Here is a 22,760-nt window from a genome sequence, read left to right on the forward strand (position 1 = left end):
TTTATACTCACTTGCCGAGAGCGTAAGAAATATAATGTTTCGCCAATTAATATTAGTAAAAGTATAAAAAATCTTAATCTTACGATACCAATGAAGAAAAAGACGCTGCTTGTAAATTTTTACTATTATCGGAAGGCTCTTAGCCTCCGATTTTCCGGCTCTCAGTGCAGGACAAGACTGTCACGAATGTCTTTTTCTGTATTCCGCGCAACTTTCCTTCCTGCAATTTGCAGTCAATCGTTTCAATAGACTCTTCTACATAATAATCTAAAGAGTTTCTGTGCGACTTTGTATTATTGCTTTCATGTTTCAATAGTGGTTTCAATACTCTCGCTGCAAATATGTATTTTTGCGATCAATCACGCAAATGGTTCTCCTCGCGTTTGCTATGTGATACATTATAAATCTAAAGAAGTAGCGTATGTCTTGTGCGACGCACAGTCATTAGTATTAAACAGAATTTTTCATGAGTGACTGTCTGGGATTTATATCCCTTGACAATTCAATGAATCTCGCAAACCAGTGGCGGTAGATAAGAGACACGATGGACAATATCGATAAGTTCTTTCAACAGTCACATTACAATATTATTCGAACTCTGTTGAGCGTTGCTGGTATCTGGCCCTATCAGACGATGAGCCAACGTTGCGTGATATATCTTGCAGTTTTGCTTGTGCTCGGAACTGGATTGATTTTCGAGGTATACATTCAATACACTTATTACACATATGCAGCACGCAAGCATGCATGTGACGTACCGACTTCTTATCGATCTCGTGAAAAATTAGTGTTACAGTTTGTGACAGCCACTACTTTTCATTTAATGTCTATAAAGATAAATAAAATCGATTTTGCCAATGTAAAAAATAAAATTGATCTTATTAATATTAAAAAATGATGATCTGTGTACTAAAGATTTTTTTTTAAATGTAAACGCGTTAATATTTTATCATCGCGAAGCATGCTATCGACACTCTACTATTCAAGCATTGGGAAATTGTAGAAACATGAAATACTGCTTTCGACAAGGCTATTGTTAATACATTATATTGCGACGCAGAGAGTATGGTTTTATTTTATTTTTTTTACACAGACACGCGTACTTTGAAGCATGCCGCGAATTTAACTGGACTATGACAGGATGTATTATAAAGTTATATTACAAATCCAAGATATCCACGATCAATTGCACGATTAATAACGCGAATAATGTAACGTGTGCCGAATATAGGTGCTGGGTATGATTGAAGTTTGGCCAGACTCTTTAGAAGTGGTTGACTGCTTGCCACTCTTAGTTCTCGCTATAGTGGCATTGTTTAAACTGGTCTGCGCGATGTATACGTTACCGAAGGTGCGTAAATAAACGTAGCGGTTATTAATTTAATCAATATGGATGTCAATTAAAACTCATCACGATAAAACGTGATGCAAGATCGTACTTAAACTGATTTCAAGCTACAGATCAAGATACTTCTGAGGAAAATGCAAGAGTATTGGTATTCTCCAAAATCGGACGAAGAGACCACGATTTTACATTCGTATGCGTTATATGGGCGAAATGTAGGCTATGTTTATTTCGGTGAGTTTGCTTGTCCAGTGTAACAAAAATATTAGGTCATCCTACATTTAATGTCGCTTCTTAAAACAAATTTCCAGTGTAAAATATTAATATATTATAAAAATAAATGGTAATCAAATTGGAGCAAAAAAAGAATACGGTGGATGATGTATTTGTTCTAAATTGTAACTTTTGATTTATTAAGATCAATTTAATTAGTTAATAATTAATTAACATGAGAAACGATATTACTTACGGGATAATTTGATATATTACATTTCTATCTACACAAAAAATCCTCTCAGCACGTTGTACTCTTATCTGACTTTTATATTATATTTTTATATTGTTTCTACGCCTTTTGAATCAGGTATGGTGCTTACCCACTGCACTATTTTCATGCTTATAACATTTTTATCTAAATTTATTTCGGTGGAATCCACCGGAAACAACTCGTCAAGCAACACGCAAAGCACGCAAAGAGGATTACCGTATCATGTTAATTACATGGTCGATGTAGAAACGTATTACGTTCCAATTTTTATACATTCCCTCGTATGCGACGTATATTACTCGGTCTTACACGGCGTATTCGACGTGTTCTACCTGACGCTCGTTCAGCATTGCTGCGGTTTATTTGCAGCTATAAGGTGAATTGTATTAATTAATGCCTCAGCGAAATCAAGAGTTCACTTTTTTCACCTGTGGATTATTTTAAATGATTTTCAATCGCATAGATGTCGTTTAGAAAGTGCATCTGAATATGGAAATGATGTCTCAACGCCGATTTCGAGGAGGGATAAAATGTTCTCAAATATCGTGTACAGCATTCGCAGGCACGCAGAAGCGATACAGTTAGTATACTTTGTGTACTTACATTGTTCATTATTATTACAGACAATAGTACTTTAAGTGATGCTTTTATACGTATCATGGCAGATTTGCTAGCGCTACGGAGTCGTTACACAGGGCACCTCTTTTCGTGCATTTGGGGACTAACACAGTAGTTTTAAGTATCTTAGGATTTCAGGTAGACGCAAATTATTTGATTATTATGCCTTGGTCTTATTACGTACTTTTGTTTAGGCGATTGTGAATACGGCGGACATCAATCATGTTCTGAAGCACATAACTTTTTTGGATGTGCTTCTCTTCAATATGTTCTTCGAGAATTGGCAAGGTCAGAACATGATGGATAGCAGCGAAGAAGTCCATCAATCCGCGTATGCTTTACGTGATAATTCTAGAGTCGACAAATTATGTCAAATATAACGAAATAGTAAATAAAAGAATCAATGAAATTAAAAGATTTTATATTCAACAAGGATTTTTAAAAATTTAATACCTTTCAAAAAATATTTATACATAATTATAATGCATTTACAGGTACAACATGAAGTGGTACGATATGCCAACAAACCAAAGAAAGCTTCTAGTGATAATTATGATGAGAAGCAGAAGAGCGTCAATTATAACCGCGGGTAAAATCATCATTATGTCATACGTAAGCTTTTCCGCGGTGAGTAAAATAACAATGCTATAATATGGCAACTATTTTCATTTCGTTGATGGCATCAAATTTCACCCAATTTGATTTAAGGTGGTACGTGCAGCGTCGTCATACTTTATGCTTCTACGATCTATGCAGTAAAAGTTCTAAACGTAATAAAAATAAAATTTAGGAGATCTCTCGTCGTCCATGCTTTTTGATATAATAGTTTCGACTAATGCACTTAACCACACGCGTTTTGCTAGAAATCTTCCAGAAGATTTCCGAAATTTGCGCGAGTAAGTGCGAAGCTGTAAAAAGATTATTCATCATATAATACAGTAAACATAAAATTGTTAAATTTACTAGAAAAATATATATAGACATGAATAAATACAAGTAATATTTGAAAATGTAGATCGTCATTATCATGATGTTACAAAATATAAAATATATAAAAATAATTATTTTTCTCATTGTTTATTATCGTGAAAGTATACGTAATAATAGCTTACAATGTATAGCACACTTGCCGAAAAATATAATACGCGTGTACTGTCATTGATATTTGCTTTTTCCACAACGCTCATTGCATAGAGCAAAGAACGGTGAAGTAAGAGAATGACGTGCGTACGACCTTTAAAAAAAGAATACGTTAATATTTCCGGCAATGTAGTTGTGTGTGCAACAAGTCATATATTCGAGAAGAAGCTGCCTTACTGAGGAAAAATTCTCCAAGTTTAAAGTGTACAGCTTGCCTGCGGTTATTCTAATCGGCACGTAACTCCTGAGTAGCATAATGCTGATCACCTTTCTGACATTCAGCGAAAATGCGTACCATCTTCCGCCCGTTCTGAAAGATCGATGTGTCAAATAGCTTCTTCATTAAGAATGTCATTTGCTTCATTCAGATAATTACATTCTGACGATAGTGCGTTCTCAGATAGTAATAGTTTTCAAAACAACAATTGTATTCAAAATATTATGAAGTACGTGAATACCAATTAAAATATTACGTACTTACATATACGCAAAAATTTTATCAGTGTAATCTGATAATTGCTGACCTGGCCAGCTCTCGAGAAAAAGAACAGAAAACAAGCATATCGTGAACGATGCAAATCGTAAGGCTTCTTTTGGATCAGACAACTTGACCACTGCCTAATCGTAAAAAAAATTAATGTTCTTAATTAGATTTGTATATGTAATTTTCAATGCGTTTAATTTGCATATGTAATTTAATTTTAATTACAAACAAACACTTTTTATCTGTAAAAATGCGGTCAATGTAAAATGTAATAAAAAAATAATACAATCTTACGAAAATAGTGCGATTTAGTAAAACAAGTTTTAAAAATTTATTCAAGCACTAACCTGGAATATTGTAAAAGTCATGCCCATCATATTAAAGCCTAATTGGAAAAAGTACGACGTCGTATTCGCAATTTCGATACGTCTGGCATATCTTGATATATGCGAGAAAGAATAATAATTTTTATTAATAAAAATGAACATGTATAAGTTGAAGTAAATAAGTTGAAGTAAATAATACTAAGAAAAACATATATGTTAGTTAATTGACATATGTACTAAAAAATTCATTATATCATTTAGCTAAACAAAGTAAGTAATGCAATTTAAATAAAAATGCATTAATACTTATAACGAATAATAATTTAAAGATACTAACTCTATTATGTGGTTGTGCATGATCACACACTTTTTAATATGTCTGTATGACACATCTTCTTCTTTAGGCAGATGCAAATCTACATCTAAAGTAGTTTCATCGACAATCCGCGCTAGCCGATATCTAAAAAATGCTCGTTGATGTATTTTAAGTATAACTTGAGAATGAAAATTGGTAGATTTTAAAATTGAAATAATTCTTAATATTAAGATTCAACGTTGCCGTTTTTATCTCATGTATATTATTTTCTGTACATTTCTACAATATGATGCTGCATGAATGAGATAAATTCAGGTAATGCACGTAGTAATAAGACATTTATGAACAATGACAGATATTTATTGCATAACCACTCTTGCTTCCATCCAATAACAATTTACACAACAAGAACGTATACTCTTTATATATGTATATTTACTAAATGTGTTTTTATAAACTGTAAAAAACATATGATGATATGGATCGTTTAGTATGGGGTGAAATGAAACCGACTCTTTTTCAGAGACTATATAAATCTCTGCGCAAGTTATACGGAGTGCGCTACGAATGAGAAATGCCATTCAGTCTTACATATAAAGTGCCATTATTGCGGAGTTACCCTAGGATTTCGCACATCCCACACTCGTGCTGGATGTGGAATACCAACATCGAGTCGATCGCCACGACGATCGTGACGAATCCGAGGGTGCCGATGTACGAATGCACCAGCAACGGATAATAATACTTCTCGGAGTCTAGAAAATACTCCGTGCGGAACATCAGCGGCCTACCCTCCGAAATGTTGTACAGTCCCATATAACTGGCTGTATTTAATATCACCGGCACAACCAAAAAGGGAGTCATCGAGCCGTACAGAGAAACTGTAAATAATTTATCAAGTCAAGGGTTTAGACCCTCTATCGCTCAGATCGATAGGCTCGCACAGAACATACGCGAGATTTCCCGCAACTTTATTTTTAAAAAATATTTCATTTAAGACTTTTTTATTTATAATATAATATAATTATATTATATTATATTTATTATAATTATAATTATAATATATTTATAATATAATATAATATAATATAATTTTATTTATAATAATATTTATAATAAAAATGAGTTTTGCAAAAAGTTGTCAAATATGTGATTTTTACCTGCGTAAGCAATCGTAACTCTTTTGCCTATCGCATAACTCCTACAAAGGATGTCGAATTCATGGCTAAACTTTGAATAAATGTTCCAATCGTCTGCCATTGTAACGGTAAGTTGCCTCATCTACACTTGCAAATTGATATCTACTTAATCGATATTGTACGATAAAGCGATAAATCGATCTCACGTTCTCGGGAATAAACGTACCTGTCCATGATTGTACGTGTAATTAATATGTTTGCAGATGCACATTAAACTAATCACAAAAGGTGACGAACTCTCCATAAAAGCGTCAATGTCACCTGCAAACCACGCGGTGATCATGCCGCCGCCCTACAAAATTCTTCAGGTTTGCAAGACTTTGTCAAATAATTATTTAATAATGCTACCTAGATATAAAAATCTCATAAAAATATGTATAAATGTTTCGCAAAAATTTTCTCAATTTTTACATGTATACAATTCTTCAAAAGTATTTAAAAGTAAGACTTTTATAAATATATAACGTGCATAAATATGCATATGTGCACAATATAATATAATGCATAAAAGCATTTATTAAATTTAAAATATATATATTATTTCTGCTTTAGTAGTGTTTTATTCAGATCAGCTTTTTTAATTCTATATTCCATTTCGTCAAATTTTATAAAATATAAAAATGAAATTATTTATATTTTATTTCATCGTCGTATCTTATTAATTTTCATTACTTCACAATTTTGTGTTGAATTCTTTCATTTGTTTCTGTCATTATTATTACACAGGAATTTTTGCGAAGCGAGTGTTTACCTGTAAAACCGCCTGAGAGAATACTGCAGGCACGAAGATGATTTGGATCAGAATTTTCTCCCAATTATCCTGATACGGCCATTCACCGATGAGGCACATTAGAAACTGATTAATACGCATATATTGAGCCTGAACGCTGTCCATCTTGACTATCTCGCAGCAGGTATAGCACTGTGCTTGCAACCAAGCAGAAAGCGCACACGCGGGATGGTACTCGCGGGCCTCATTAGATATTCCGTTTGGTGGGCGCGTAATTGAGAAAAATTGTACCGCGTACGGTCAAGTCGAATACGTTGTAGCATTCAAGAGACACTCAAAGGAAAAGATAAATTCTCGACGCACCGTACGCGATGCCTTTTTGCAAGCGAGTACATACGAAGGGTCGAGTTAAATGTCGATTCCGCGGAGAGTTAAAAGTGCATATGCAACGCTTCCCTTGAATTTCACGATTTCTTCGCGTGCACGGCGGACTCGTCGCGAATTTCAATATAATTCATTTGCTTCTCTCGTAATATTGTCTCAGGACGATATTACGCTTTTTCCTCCGTATTTTCGCGGAACGTTTCTTGCATAATAATATTTCTGTTGTATATCGTATCGGATAGAGCTGCATTATACAACAAATGTGTGACAAACGCGATCGAAAGAAGCACTTAAAACTCAGTTGGACATAAGTCGAAGGAGGATTGAGGGATGTACTGTATATCGTCTATTATGTGACAACGCTAATTATCGGTTGTACGGCTCGCGTTTATTGAATGGCTTCGACGTTATAAAGCACCCTTCGTATACAATGAGAGATAATCATAGTTTGTTATTTCAGATGAAAACTTGTAGTCGACGGTTATTATGTGATATTGTTATATCACAAGCATCCTAGAGCAGAGACTACTGCGCCGAGCGTAGAAATGCGAAATATGACATAGTAGTTTTTACGAGCTTGAAAAAGAAGACGAGTCAATATTGTGTAAGCACATTATTTAAATGTAAAATTGATCTGCAATAGCGCAGTCAAAATTCGTGTTATTAAATGTCTTATTATGTGTATATAAGAAGAATATTTCTTTTATATATATTTTTGAATATAATATTAATTTTCTTTTCAAATAGAGAGGTAAAAAAGTGTATTATCAAATCAAACAATTTTAAGCACACTATTTAAATGTAAAATTGATCTGCGATAGCGCAGTCAAGATACAAATTGTTAAATTGTCTTATTGTGTAAAATAAAAAGAGTATTTCTTCTTTTTTTTAATTTAAATTTTCTTTTTTAAGAGATAATTAATATTATCTTTTTTTTTTAAATCGAGAGATAGAAAACTGTCCTATCAAATCAAACAACTTTATGCGTTGACACGAATTTGTAATCATAAATTGTTTAGCGTTATTTTGTGGATGAAAATACAAACTCGGAGAAAATTGTCTTACCGTAGCGTAAGTTTCCATAGATAAAACAAACATACCACCAGCTGTTAATATACAGGGCGCTTGAATTTTCATCATCATAAAGAGAATAAGTTTCTTTGTTCTAAGTGATGTATCATACCAGTTTAAATTTATTCTGCAATTATACAGAAAAGCTCTTTCACACTTTGTTTAACTTTCAAATTTTTATTTATATATTTTCCATCGATTATTTCATGTTTACTATGTACAGATAAGTTACCTACAGATTATTATAAACATATTCACTGTAATCAATTATTCTTTGAGCATTTAAACATTCACAACATAGATGAAATAATAATGCCCATGAGAGTACTGTTAGTCTAAGAAGCTCAGATTTATCCTGCAATTGTGCTATAGCCTAAACGACATTAAATTATATTAGAAAATTATATATGATTTGCCATAATTTCAATATTTTAAATCTATAAATAAATACATGAATAATATATGTATATGTGTGTATATGTGTAGTGCAAATGATATTTTTTTAACTAATAAAACTGCCTATTTAGCTTTTTTCAGTATAAATATATAAATTAATTTTGAATCTCTGAACAGAATTATCATAATTTGTTGTCATTATTGAATTAATTGGCAATCGTTACGGATAATTGCAACAATATAAAATGATATAAATAATATGAATATCGAATTATCGGTAATGATGTAAAATGCATGTCGCACTTGTAATAATAAATAAGGAATGGACCTACCCCAACGCCCGTAACGCTAATGGTCATCATAACCATTCCAACGTGAAACAGAAAGTGTTTGGAGTACGCGACTTCTAGGAGATCGGTAAACCTTGATTTGAACATACCGACAAAGATGTAACATAAAGCATAAAAACGTAGTATAGAAAATTCAACTTTTTACCTGGCACCAAGCTACGCGTGTACTTGGCGTCTTTTTGTACCTTTGTTTTAAAAAACGGTAAGTTTTATACGGATAAATACCAAAAGCAAAAAAAAAGAAATCAATTCATATTTTAATGTTTAACGCTGGCTTGCGTTTGACAGCGTTACTACCAATTGGAGTGATAAGGGTTAAATGTACTTTCTAGCTATAGTTGTAAAATGAGCGGAAGGTTTAGAAAGTTTGCTGAAAGCGCGAAAAATTTGAACGTGCAAATAATACCTTACCGCCGCCTTATGATCACAAATACATCGCATCATATTTTGATACTCCTTGTCTTCCGTGATAGAGGAATTAGCATCCCTGGTCAAACATCCCTTCTGTTGGATCACCCGTTCTATCCGCACACTTCGAGAATAGTATAATTTCGAGAATAGTAAGAAATAAATTCAAGGAAAAGAGGATTCGTTATTAGATATTTTCTCCAAAACAATTGCTACTCACGTCGTAACAATAAACAATCCGCAGGCATGTTGCACAAATATCATGAATGTCGCGTCAGCCGCGATGATCCAGGTGCCGCAAATTAAGGAGGCCAAATATCCGTGAATCCAAATTAGAAAATAATATTTGTCTATGTCGATGTAATAATATTTGACTTTGTGTAATAATAGTGGTCGAGTGGTGGTATTAGCACCGTGAAAGATTAATGGTTTAAGAGGCAGCAACAGGAATATTACGATTACCATGTACAACAAGCCTAAAGTATGACGCCATACAGGAACAAATACCTACATTTAATTAAATAAATGCGAAAGCTTCTTACTCTCGAACTATCGTTTACTCACAGACGTAAATGGTTGAAAGTCTTCTGCCATTGTCTGCGTATTTTCGAAGAATCTCGATATCACTGGAATTTCTTAACGACAGAAAGTCGTCTCGTATTTGATCAAACAGTCCTCTTATCTATAAATTCATATGACATTGAACAAATATATTGATTGACGCTTCGTAAATTAATACATTTCTTTGAACGAAATTCCTGAACATGGATTACGTCACGCATTCATGAAATGATGAAAGAAAATTTATCCGAGGTACATTATAAATATGATCAGACCTACCTCATTCGCATACAATATGGAATTCATTATTTTCGTTAATCCGGATATATCAATCAGTATCGGAATGAGACATTCGATCACGGTATCCAGGTCATAAATGTAGGAAAACATACCGCATAGCTTGAATAACGAGATTATATTGATAAAGACAAAATTATTCAAATTTCGAAATAAACAAGAATTAGCGACATATAAATGTGTATTATAGTTGTCGAAAAGTATTGAAATTAATATTCTTAGCAATACGTGCGATAGGTCTTGAATAGTTGAATATTGTAATAGTTATACGAAAAATAATTATATCCATAATATCTTTTATTATTTTGCAAAATTTATTCATCACGAAAATGACTCAATGTGGATTTACAGACTTATTATTTTCGAAATAAGAGTTAATGTGGTAAAGCCGTGACTAATTGTCATACCTTGACGAAAAGTTGCGAGCAAACTATGAGCACGAAGATGATGACTATAGTGTGGCTCGTTCTGGGCGATTGAAAGGGCCATTGGCCAATTATCGACAGCAGTATTTTATTGATTCTGTAGTTGCGACTGTCAAAGAAGTCCATTTTGTGTGGTTTAACGGAACATTGGAAACACGACTCCTATCAATCACATGCAATACCTTGCAACATTAACCATTCTTTGTATACGTCAACTCTTGAAGTAATCATTTCAATTATGTCATAGTCGATGCATGTATGATAGTCGCGCAAAGTACTATCATCTATGCAAAATTGAACATGCAAACTTCCGTAACGTCTTTTCCACCTTATTTCTTACCATTTGAGATTGAAGGTATCAATTTTCATCTTTCTTTATTTGATATCTTACCTTTTATGTCGCGCATGGAAACTGTTTTCTACTTTATTGTGAATTAGTGTGAGATACGAAAGTAAGGGAATAAAAGACATCAATGTTTTTATTATCAAACATCAAAGAGACACGTTTTCAAATAGGAAGTTTTTTTGCAATTTTTATTCGAAAGAAGACTTCTAAAGGCTCTTGATCAATATCACTGTATGTAAAGACTACATCACAACATGTAAAATTATTTAATATGGCATGTATTATCATTTTTCATGTACTTTTAAACTTCAAATGCTTATTCTTCAATTCAAAATCCTTAAAAAACAAATTATATTATTATATCTCTGAAATGTAAGGAAACAAAGTAATGCATATGAGATATTTCAATGATAGAAAATGATGCAAATTATATATGCAGAATAATTTTAAATATTTTAGATGTTTAATGTATAAAGTGGAAAATTTGATGGGATGCCATATGGTTCTCGGAAGCGATTCGTTTTCGAGGGCGGTGAAATGTCGAAATCGAAAACAGCGACGGGCGATCGATCTATCATACGCTCGTCACACACTCCATCCCTCGATGCAGTCTCTAATTGGATGCGAAATTAAATACAAGTTGACGAAAAGTTAACGATTGTATAACGTCGGTATCAATCGTGTCTATGATTAAGTTTACCAAAAATCAGAAAGATGTATCTTTTATATATACATATATACAAGATATTTGTACAAGATATATTTGTTAACAAAATTCTATAATTAAATAGTTTAATATCTTAAACGTTGAAAGTAGTAATGTGAAAGTAGTATGTGAAAAATCAAGCAAACTATAATAGATGTATGTATTATACTATTAATATACTAAATTTCTATTTTAATGCTAAAATAATGCTTCTTCTATTTTAATAAATAAAAGAATTATACATGTTATTAAACTTCATTAAACTTCACCTTTCTTATCAATACGTGTAACGCAAATATGAAGTAGGAGAAACGCAAAATCATTCTTTGGTATTAAAATTAATATTGAAATAAGAAAAATGGCAAGTCGCATAAATTGTACGTTTGACGAGTTTAAATGGCTAACAGTAGCGTCAATTAAACTATCAAAGGACTTATGTTCACCGGTCGCAAGGTGCCTTTCCTCACGAGTGCACTCGAGTACTCTTCCCCTTGGCTTACTTATCACCAAATCTCCCGCCTTTAATCATCAACACCTTACACCTTTCCCCTCGAACAGTATTGCGATTCTAAGTAGAAGATTATTAAAAATTCCTTTATCAGCCGCATCGCTGCTCGAGAGGAAAGGTCGGACTTAATTTTCATCCAGTGCTATTTCGTTCTTATTTCATTTATATTATAACAAAAAAAGACAGCTGTGCATAATTTTCACTAGAAAACGTTCAGTATCTTTAATTCTTTATTTTCATCATTTTGTCTACTATTTCTCTTTTCCATTAAAATGTTTTGATAACTTATATTTTTCTGTAATGATTTTAAATTCGCTTTCTTATTATTATTCAAGAGAAAAGGAGACCAAGATGATAAAAAATAGCAATAATGTTTATATTTTTCGCACTGACAAATTTTGACCTTTCGATTACCGTGTTCAGCCCGGGTCTCTGCGATGCTAACGTCAACACGTTTCAATCTTACGGTAAAATATTACATACGGATTTTCGGTTCGGATAGAATCTCTCGAGGGCTTCCTTCCGGCGCCGCACGCATCTTTATCCCGAGATCTCCCGCCCTCAGCTAGTCGACACCTTGCGGCTCCTCTCGTTATGCGCTCGTAGACGAATGCCACGCGCGCCAAGTCTGGGCCCGTTCCGTTCCGTTCCGTCCCGTTTCATTCGAGGGGTAGGTCCCCGTAGGAGATAAATATCGCTAATTGTCTCAAGGCGAATGGCCCGCAGTGGTAGTAGCACGCGACCGTTGTATCCTGCTACCTTTTCTCCCTTCCCGCTTCTGTCGGCATTTGCATCGTCTCGACTCATACGATTCCTCTACAGGGTGTCCAGGTTTAATCAATATCGCGTGTAATGCTTAGAAACATCCATGAAAAAAATTCTGCAAATATATTGCGTTGTATCGCTGCGCTGGGATGGGAACAATGAGGAGAGTAATCTACTTAGAAGTCTAAGATAAGGACAAAGCTGCGATGAGACATTTTAATTATTAGCTTGATGTAAAAATAATTTTCAACCATCAACGTACTGACAAAAGCTGCAATTATCTTTGCACTAACTGAATATAATCGTACAATGATCTTTGCACTAACTGAATATAATCGTACAATGCTAAGAGTGATATTATTTTGTTATACACGAATAGTTAGCAAAACCAGAATGTTTTATACTTGTATCTATTTTCTATATTTTGATTATTTAGATTATCTTGACAATTTTCGGAATGTAAAAACAACTGAATTTTTTGTTACTTTTGCACACTTGATATTTTATTTTCAGATTAGGGACAACGGAAAACCACGTTTGCGAGGATTGTAATTGCCCGGTTTCCTCTTCCTGACGTGGTACGTCTTCGTTGTTCTTTTGATGCAACCTACACACGAATATGGTGGTATAATATGGCACATATAGTTATTATACGTGGCTGGCGTGGCTTCTCGCTATTGTAAAAGCATCTGTTGTTCCGCCGTAGGCCACCGCGATGCTCCAAACGCTGACAGTGGAGAACGAATAAAGGCGGAAAATCGGAAATTGAAAATTAATTTCCGTACGTCACCACCACTTCGTCGTTCGAACAGCGTCATACTAAACTCAAGAATATTGTAATGGACGTATCATCCTTGTAAGCTTATCAGCAAGCTCAAAACAACACTTAAAAGAACGTATACAGTACGAATGAAATTCGGCAAGCTTTCATTTACAAGTTTATTAATTATGATATAAAATAGAGTTATGCGAATCCAAAACAAATCAAGAAGCTCGAATTGACTAAACCATTCAAATATTTCACGTTCAATAGCTATGAAGCTATCTTCTAAAATTTTTCTTCCTCGTCTTTTTCCTTTAAAACTTTTCTTGATCGAAACTTTGCTACTTTTGCTCTTTAATCATGATAGGGAAGTTCAATCTCCTCACAGGAGAATGTCATGGGTGTCTTTCCTCTCTTTTTTAGGTCGTCGGCCGCTTCCTCGCGAGCCGCGGAGGAAGGACCGGCTCGCAGCGCGGGCGTGCCTGCGGAGCGGACGTCGAAGAACCTGAGGAGAAGAGGGGTAGCTACAGAAGGAACCCGAATGAGCTGCTGCCAGGTGTACGTATTGGCCATAGGGATAGGTAGAAAACAAGGTGGGAACCATATGTTGATCTGCTGACGGACCCTCCGGCACGCGCCGGGCGCACTCAAACTCGGACCTTTACACCGCGAGGATCGGGACTGCGGTGTCCACCGTGGTATCCTTTTGCTAGTCCTGACTTGGCAGTGCCTGACAGTCCAATCTCAATGTTGTTTCTTCCACGGTGCGGAAGACGCGATATAATGAACGTGGTGATCAGAGATTGTCGATGAAAAGTCCAGCGCGAAAAATAATCGGTCGGATCACGTGGGTGATGTATTGGATGATAGATCCAAAGTTTTTCGAGGAGTCTCCCTCTTGATATTACATGGGGAGTACTTCGTCGGAAGTACACGGTCGCAGATTTAATGGACAGCAGAAAAATGGTGATCATGTCGCGACTGTAAGAGTTGTTGAGACGCCGAACATTTATTTAGTGTGTAATAGAGACTTAGTCCCGTGAAACTAGTACGCTCACGTTGTCCAAGAGCCATTAATTGGCTGAATGGGATTATCGTGTTTCAATGTGACGCAGAGAACCTCCTATGGTGAAGAAGAAGCAGAATGTCATAAAATCATTCGCTTAGAAGTGACAAATCGCATGAAATTTGCATTTTGCAAATCGCATTTTGCAACACAGAACTGTTCCATGAGCCTCTGATCGATCAAGCATCGACTGTACATCCACTTGCTTGCTGAAGTAATTTCGGTTGACCGATCATGGCCCTACTGTCAAATCATCACTGCAACTATCAGAGTACACAGTCCGAGATGCTGACACCGGCGTATCCAAATTCAGCGAGGAGCTACGACCCGCTGTATCCATCGCCGTACAACTCCCCGAATTATGATTCCGCTAGAATCGTGTATCGGGACACTTGCACGCACGAAAGCGAGCTAACGCCACGAAGAGAGATCGAAACGTTGGATTACACCAAGGAATCGGTATCGGAATACGCGAAGACTCCAGAGGGATATGATCGAGTACCCTACGGCGTTTTGACGCCTGTCACTCCACAAAGGTAATCACTTTTAGTTCATTCATCTCACATACCTGTATCAGTTTTTGCGCATTCGTTCTGAGCCTCTGTCCTGTACGGATTATAAAGTGTACTTAATCAGAAAATATATATTCGTGTTACTCTAAAAGAAGCGAGAATTCGTGCACTCCTTTACCTGGATACACAATATTTAGATCACGATTTACAGGTATGAACCGCCGCACTCAATGGACCAGACGACGTCACCGCGCTCGATGTTGTACGAGGAGAGTTCCATGGATTATCAACCGCCTACATATTGCTACGAGACTCCTCCGCAGGAACCGAGGTACCAATCCCTGGAGAACAGCAAACCGATCCTCACGATCGTCGAACCTCGCGTCAATTGTTGGGAGCCCATCATCTCGAGTCAGGTAATTATATCTAGAAAAAATAAAAGTTAATTTAAATTATACATAAATTATGGGAACATTTAACGTATAGAAGTATTAAAAATGGAATTGATAATTATATTTTTTCATATTGTGTAATATCTAATCAATTTTTTTACAGACAACATTTGTCATTGTTAATATTTATCAATAATCGTCGACAGTTTCTTGTTAAGAGTTAAAAACAATTGAAAATGTAATTTGAATTCGATTCGTGTCTGACCGTGTCACGAATTTCTTGCAGAAGATGCCGACGACGCCGCCTGTGAGCCCGCGGAAGGGCAGACGGAGGTCACGCGATGTTCCACCGTCACCCACGGTGCTGAAACGCCGGCGTCTTGCTGCAAACGCGCGCGAAAGACGTCGCATGAACGGTCTGAACGATGCCTTCGACAAATTGCGCGAGGTCGTACCGAGCCTCGGGACCGATCACAAGCTCAGCAAGTTCGAGACCCTGCAGATGGCACAGAGCTACATAGCTGCATTGTGCGATCTTCTGCAGAGGCATGATAGCAAGAGATAGACGGGGAGATGTGATCCAAACTAACAAGTATTGTATACGCACATTCTACTGCTTAAATGTGTTAATTTTACGAATCGTGAAGATGAGAGAGAAAGAGAGATACAAGTTTGAGTGCCTGTCTTCTTCTTTGATAAGTCCCTTGATACAACAGCGGTCTAATCTGCTTTAAATATAATTTTAAAATAATATCCTGAATTTCTTAAGATTTTTTAAAATTCCTCAAACTTTTAAATAAGTCGGTTAGACCGTTGTTACTTCAAGAAACTAGTAACGAAACGCACACATCATATTTCAATGAACATCCAAAGATGTAATAAGCTATTTGTAGCAAATGGTATAATAAGACTGACTGCACAACCAGCACAAAGAGCACTACTATTACTATAATTCGATGAATAATTAGTTGCGTGTTATATATTTAATAAAGATTAATTGCTGCATTTTCACAAGACATCAATATATTTGCTAATGTATAATTTTTATAGTCATTACGCAAAGGGTAATTAAAGTGATTTATTTAATTATTTTAACTTAATAATATCAAATTATAAAAATACATTTTGCAGACTTTGTCATATATATTTCTTTTAATTTAATTTTAATAAATTATCTCTAATATATTTTTATATTAAATGAAGACATCAAAAAGTACATTAGGTAACGACAAAAGACAACATTAACATTCTTTTTTTACATATAAAAATCTGCATTATAATTCGAAAAGCAAATACGTATCTGCTTTATGTATCCTAGTTTAAGAAAAAGAAACAGCTAAAGATCCAAAGACTAAGCGCAGAGTAGCAACAAGAGCTCACAGGCAGTTTTATAAAGATACGTTGGACTTATTTGTTAAGTATAATTAATATATTATGTTACAACACATCGAGAGAAGTTCTGTAATTTCAGTAAAAATATGACAATTGTAATATTTTATTGATTATTTATGTTAAACATCAAAGAAAATTGAACATTGTATTACAATACCGTAACTATATCATATCATTCAATGTGATGTATAATTATATCATTAAATTTTTCGTGTGAAAAGTTTTTTGTAATAGAAGATCTAAATTTAAGCTGCATACTATTTTGACGAATTATAGAATTAATAAATCGTTCATTGTAAAATTGTAATTATTGTCGTATCTAGTCATGATTACAATTACATATGCATTAGCTTATTTCTTATTCATGTAAACTTTCGTCTTTTACTTAAATATTTTAATAGCTATAATTAAGTTAAAGATAATTATTCTAAATTGATGATAATGTAAAAAAATGTATACTCCACTTATTTGTACTATAATCGCCAAAGATCTAAAGCAAGACGGGGTTATTAAAATTAATGACCAGGAAATTGCGTTCGGGAACTTGATATGCTTGACCAAAGATTTTTATAAATAAATAAGAATCATTGTACATTCGATAAGCAGATATGTCATCGAGACAATTAATTTTTAATAAATGTAAGTGCGAATAATTGTTAGAATAATTTTACCAGATAATATGATTTTGTACACTGTTGTAAATAAAGAAAGGTGTGAATAAAAGAAATCACATGAAAATACAATAATCGTTTTGTATTTTCGAGTTTTTCTGAAAACATACGTCTATCTACCATCTTTTTTCTACCTGATATTACGTGTATGATATCATATGATTGATACGATTTTATAATATCGTTCTTCATTTAACGTTCAAAAAATAGAAACAGCAACAGATGACTTGACTTTGTTTAATAGTTTATTTTAAGCTGCAGCGCACAATTTTGCCGATTGAATATGATTAAGCAAAGTGAATCGCCGCGTAGCGATGCACGACGATCATACCGCAACTCTTCCGGTCATCTCGTGCATAAACGTCGATTTTCCGGTTCTGCGGGCGGGCGCGTGACCGGCACACGCACTTGTTGCGACCGCCTTTCCGTTTCCCCGAGTGGAAGTGCCCCTTCTTTGCGCCCCTTCCGGATACGAACCACTCGCACGCACTTTCCTTCCGATGGCGCCTGCATTATATTCGGTTTTGTCATCACGCATATCCTCCTCGATGGCGATCGCTTTCTCTTTCGGGGGACTCCATTGTGCAAGATATGCATTTGCGCATTCATTGCAAAATGTCTTTCCGTGAGAATTCCTTATGTCGCGTAGACACCGCAGTTTCTCTAATTACTCTAATTACTCGCGTCACATTTGTTCATTTGTTCATTCGGTAGCGTTTCCTTTTGCTTCCGAAATAACCGGACGAGCGCGAATTAATGTAACGTTACGCACATGACACAACCGGCAGCTGTTGCTGATATAGCCAGGAACGCATTGTCCGCACGTTAAATATTATATAACGAATATATTATTATTTGCATTTTTATGTGATATGTGAGTAACGAATTATATATTATTTATTTAGAATAGCTATATATATGTTCTATTTTAATAATATTTATCGTTATGTTAAGACGACAAAAAGGAAAGAACGCAGGCGTGCGTGTGTCTTAATAAATAAATATTGTAATACTAAAATAAAGAATATTAATATTGCTCTTGTAAGAACTATACACGTATTATATGTCGGATATTAGTGAAACGGAATGTTATTCGTGTCTGTCAAACAGCATCGGGAGCAAACGGACAACATTCCTTATGGCGATCTCAACGACGGCCCTAAGAAGGCGATAAGAGCTGTCGAAGACAGAGTACAAGAGGAGGACGTGGTCGCGAAACAACACAGTGAGATGTCAAGTGCAGACGCGTGAGAATATGACGCGGCATCCTTAAAAGGCGCCCATGTATTGGATGCTTCTTGATTGATCCGATGAAATGATCAATTAACGTACGTCGAATTGTTGTCAAGGTATTTATATGTGAGTTCTCAAACCGGAACTCCTGGTTGTCCACCATGACAATATATGGTTCTTCTTGCTGGTCGAAAAGAAAATCGATGAGCACGTAGAAGACTCTGTAAAAAAATATCAAAGAAGGAAAGTGTTGGTGTAACATCATCGATCGAATATTTAATTCTCCATATTGAAGAAAGTGGAAATGTGTTTTTAGATCTTTGAAAAAAAAACGTAACTCAGAAGAGAACAAAGTTAGAAGAAATATTTATAATTTATAGTATAATAATTTATATTATAATGATAAATTATTCCGTGCAACAATAATTTTAATAAAATTCACAGAATTCAACATAAAAATTACAGAACATTACAGCTTCTATCACTTTTAATGTAGATTTCAATAAGGATTCCAATATGCATTTCTAAGTTTTTATTACTTCTGCTCTGTTTAATACAAAAAATTGAGCTGAGCATCGAAATTTGAGCCAATTCCTGGAAAGAAGTAGCGAAGGTAACTGGATTTGATCGAGCCCTTTCCTAGATTGGCGAGATCGAAGAGGAGAAAAAAATCTGTCATTTCGAGATACGTAGGCGGACAGCGGCACGTGCCCCACAATAGAGCTCGTTAGCGATTTCGTATGATTTCCTTTTTCGTTTCTTTCTGTAGATGGACGTCCACGTTCCTGTCGTAAATAAGGATCCCTTCCAGCACCAGATGTCCGGTAATTAGCGATCATTAATTACCTGAACGGACGGACCAACGTTCGGCGCGGGCTCTTGCAAGCATGGATCCCTGATCTTCTGCGATATGTCTGTTCTGAACGGTAAATTACTTTAAACGAGATTTTCGCGCGCGTGTCTTTGCGATACATTACATATAATTAAAAACAGAAATATATATCGTGACGATATAATGTCTTTTTATATGTGTGACGAGCGGCATTTTATTATTTTATTATAATAAAACCATTATTATCATTAAGTTGATGCATAAATATTTAAAAATCTCTAATTGACATCTTGTTGTGACAAGAAAATAATGATCTTTTTAAAGGGAATTTAATTATTACGATATAACGTTGCATTGTAACTTTTAACGGACCATGCAAAAAGAAAAGGATAGCTAATAATATCCCGTTAGAAGGAGGGCGGGGAAAGGCGCAAACGCATTCTCGAGGAAAACGAAGAGACAGCGGGAAACTGAGACAGATTTTGACCGAGTGGTCACTCAGCTGCAGGGCGTGACTAGAAGTGGTCAAGCTTAGAAAGGATCGCTGAAAATCGATTTCAGGCACAATTTGCGCCGAATGCATCGCTCCGCGCCCTTTCCAACGAGAAAACAAATTGCTTCGAGATTCGATTATCCTTTTCATTTTCTTCGCGATTCTCTCCATCGATATAAACTCCATCACTAAAGAAGAAAAGAGAGAAATTACATGGATGAGCAAATTACATGGCTATTTTATGGTTACATGTTACGTTTGATTCATAAGAAGATTGAACAATAGGATTGCAAAATTACTTAAATGTATGTATTACAAAATCGAAAATATATATAAAATATAATATAGAAAATATTTAATTTGATTCACTTAATATTCACTTATTCACAATAATTCACTTAATAATTAAAAGTATATAATCAGAATAAAACTCTTTTTTCAGAGCTATAAATAATTATTCTAAAGATGGTGGCTCTGCAGTGAAAATGTCAAGATTGCGATGACCGAAATCAAATTTAGATCGCAACCTTTCTCCCGTGGCGTCCCGTGGGAGATGTAATTCGTTCCAGGCTGCAGGTACAGCGAGGAAGCGATCAAGGTATTGAAAGTTTCGGGACACCTTTCGCTGCCCTTATGGTGTCAAAGTCGGCACCCCGGACGAGATGACGATTATAGCCATCTGACTCCGTGTCGAGCGGATTTTTCCATCGTCCTCGACACTCAACCCATTCGGGAACTCGTTAATCCTTTCGGCTATCGTTAACTAATAAGAGGATGTGAACGCGCGGATTCGATTACCAGAATCAGTTTAACTTGTTCGCCGGATCGCGCTTTCAAAATACATCAGTGAATTTCCTTGGCGCCACCCGGAAAATCTAAAATATTTCTCAAGAAGCTGAAAAATATTAATGCATTTCATAATGTCGCTGATGTCAATATTCAATTTAATCGATTAAGCTGTAAAAGGTTTACTATTTTTTATTAAAATTGATTATTATAACGTTAGATATTATTTGATCTATTTTTGATCTACTTGAATATAAAGAAGAATTCTATTATAACTAATTTAGAAATATAACTTATATATAATGTAGAAATACTTATAAATTTTTTTAATAAAACACATGTCTTATAAGACAAGCTCAAGCTTGTCATTTAAATTCTGTCTTCGTTTTAATAGTGAAAAAATAGTATTACTTTTTGCAATCTTTGTGATGTATCTCGACATTCATTATGTCGACATATATTAGATTATAAATAGTCCACTAAAAAAAATATGAGAAATATAGTAACACGTATGAGCTGATGCGTTAATGAGCAGTTCTCGCATCAATCCGCTTAGTCATTCAACTTCATGCTTTTCATTAAGGAGAAGCGTGCCGAAAAATAAACGAGTGCTTTGATACGCCGACTGATTAGTCTTGCTCGATAGTTATTAAATTAGCCTTCGGGAAAACTTGTGGAAAAGTGATCGAGCGTTTTTTTATTAGTGCATACAAATCGACACGATAACGTGTATATTATATATAATAATTTATATATAGAGTTACTATAATATATACTAAATATGTAACTAAATATATAACAATAAATATAAATAGAGGTATAATTAAAAAATTATATAACAAAAACTATATACGCGTACAATTAACGCGATATATTTAATGGATACCACGCGTAGCCACAATGCTCAGCGAAGAACTAAAAAGGAAAGTAAAAAGCGAATCTTCCTTCGACGAGAGCAGTCCGATAAATCATCAACCGCCACGCTGCCGATCGTTATAATATAATAATCTGAGTTCTCGGTAAAGATGTCCCCGGAGGACGTGCATTCAAAGAAATTCGTTGCTCAGCCAGAAACTGCACCACGCACGAGATAGCCGGTTTTCGATCACCGAACAATTTCGGCTTGATTGTTCCGAATGCATTCTTCACTTTTGCTTTGCTGTTAAAAACTGTGCAGCAAAATTTAAAACCTCATAGATTACGAATTAAGTCTAAGTATCAATAAAAGATTTATTATTTATTAATTTATTTTTCGTTTTTATATTCATTTGATTTTTAACAGATTTCCCGTTATTCTAAAATTTCTTTCAACTAATAACGTATATTCGCAGATTTCTTAATGTAAAAAAGATGTGCGCATGCATCTTATTTATTCCATTCTCAAAGCTCGCGGTCCATAATGTGTGAAAAAAGATATCTATTTTCGGCATTAACTCATTCTCTCGTAAATTCACGTTTACCCAAAAATCGTTTGCGGCGCATCGGAATTGTAGTGTATTATATTAAAGTGTATTATATTAAGAGGTCGACGTTATTTGTCGCGCAATGCGTTTCTCTATAATGCATGCCAAGTCAATGCGACTCTATAATAGCTTTCACGGGCGTCGCGCAACGATAGAAAGGAAAGACGATAGAAAAACAACGACGTACGAAATGGGGCGAAAAGAAAGAGAAGTTCGCGCCACAGATGAGCCGCGTCACGCAGATCCGTCAGAAATTATAGGAATAATATAATGGGGCGCGGTGTGCAAGTGAGAA

The 22,760-nt window shown here is 35.0% G+C and overlaps 3 protein-coding genes across 10 annotated transcripts; 2 read left to right on the forward strand and 1 right to left on the reverse strand.

Annotated features, from left to right (window-relative positions):
• Positions 1–83: 83 nt before the first annotated feature.
• LOC105286085 (odorant receptor 9a-like) lies at positions 84–3,511 on the forward strand. 4 transcript variants are annotated; one of them, XM_026968344.1, is made up of 9 exons: positions 84–700; positions 1,232–1,351; positions 1,456–1,579; positions 1,929–2,208; positions 2,296–2,412; positions 2,498–2,588; positions 2,645–2,781; positions 2,945–3,077; positions 3,159–3,511. In XM_026968344.1, exons 1-9 carry the CDS (start codon positions 545–547, stop codon positions 3,207–3,209), a joined length of 1,209 nt encoding a protein of 402 aa, XP_026824145.1. In that variant the 5' UTR covers positions 84–544; the 3' UTR covers positions 3,210–3,511. The 4 variants fall into 4 exon arrangements, with proteins under 4 accessions (XP_026824145.1, XP_026824146.1, XP_019889439.2 ...); XM_026968345.1 differs by having other exon boundaries at positions 2,498–2,567; XM_020033880.2 differs by having other exon boundaries at positions 1,462–1,579.
• LOC105286081 lies at positions 3,266–12,359 on the reverse strand. The gene is made up of 18 exons (XM_026968461.1): positions 10,520–12,359; positions 10,095–10,214; positions 9,819–9,936; positions 9,475–9,730; positions 9,253–9,378; positions 8,829–8,919; positions 8,337–8,473; positions 7,960–8,227; positions 6,667–6,945; positions 6,082–6,207; positions 5,877–5,997; positions 5,336–5,597; positions 4,738–4,860; positions 4,422–4,512; positions 4,072–4,208; positions 3,768–3,900; positions 3,563–3,684; positions 3,266–3,358 (listed from the first exon to the last, which is right to left on the reverse strand). The coding sequence occupies exons 1-17, from the start codon at positions 10,661–10,663 to the stop codon at positions 3,634–3,636; spliced, it is 2,583 nt and encodes an 860-aa protein (XP_026824262.1). The 5' UTR covers positions 10,664–12,359; the 3' UTR covers positions 3,266–3,358; positions 3,563–3,633.
• On the forward strand, positions 6,856–21,309 carry LOC105286084 (T-cell acute lymphocytic leukemia protein 1 homolog). 5 transcript variants are annotated; one of them, XM_026968353.1, is made up of 7 exons: positions 6,856–7,633; positions 13,376–13,440; positions 13,569–15,227; positions 15,415–15,619; positions 15,882–19,817; positions 20,048–20,521; positions 20,659–21,309. In XM_026968353.1, exons 3-5 carry the CDS (start codon positions 14,926–14,928, stop codon positions 16,158–16,160), a joined length of 786 nt encoding a protein of 261 aa, XP_026824154.1. In that variant the 5' UTR covers positions 6,856–7,633; positions 13,376–13,440; positions 13,569–14,925; the 3' UTR covers positions 16,161–19,817; positions 20,048–20,521; positions 20,659–21,309. The 5 variants fall into 5 exon arrangements, with proteins under 5 accessions (XP_026824154.1, XP_026824155.1, XP_026824156.1 ...); XM_026968354.1 differs by having other exon boundaries at positions 15,882–19,007; positions 19,661–20,521; XM_026968355.1 differs by having other exon boundaries at positions 13,569–13,718; positions 14,049–15,227; positions 15,882–20,521.
• Positions 21,310–22,760: the final 1,451 nt, after the last annotated feature.

This window comes from Ooceraea biroi, chromosome 3, assembly GCF_003672135.1.
Source record: "Ooceraea biroi isolate clonal line C1 chromosome 3, Obir_v5.4, whole genome shotgun sequence".
Taxonomy (NCBI): Eukaryota; Metazoa; Arthropoda; class Insecta; order Hymenoptera; family Formicidae; genus Ooceraea; species Ooceraea biroi.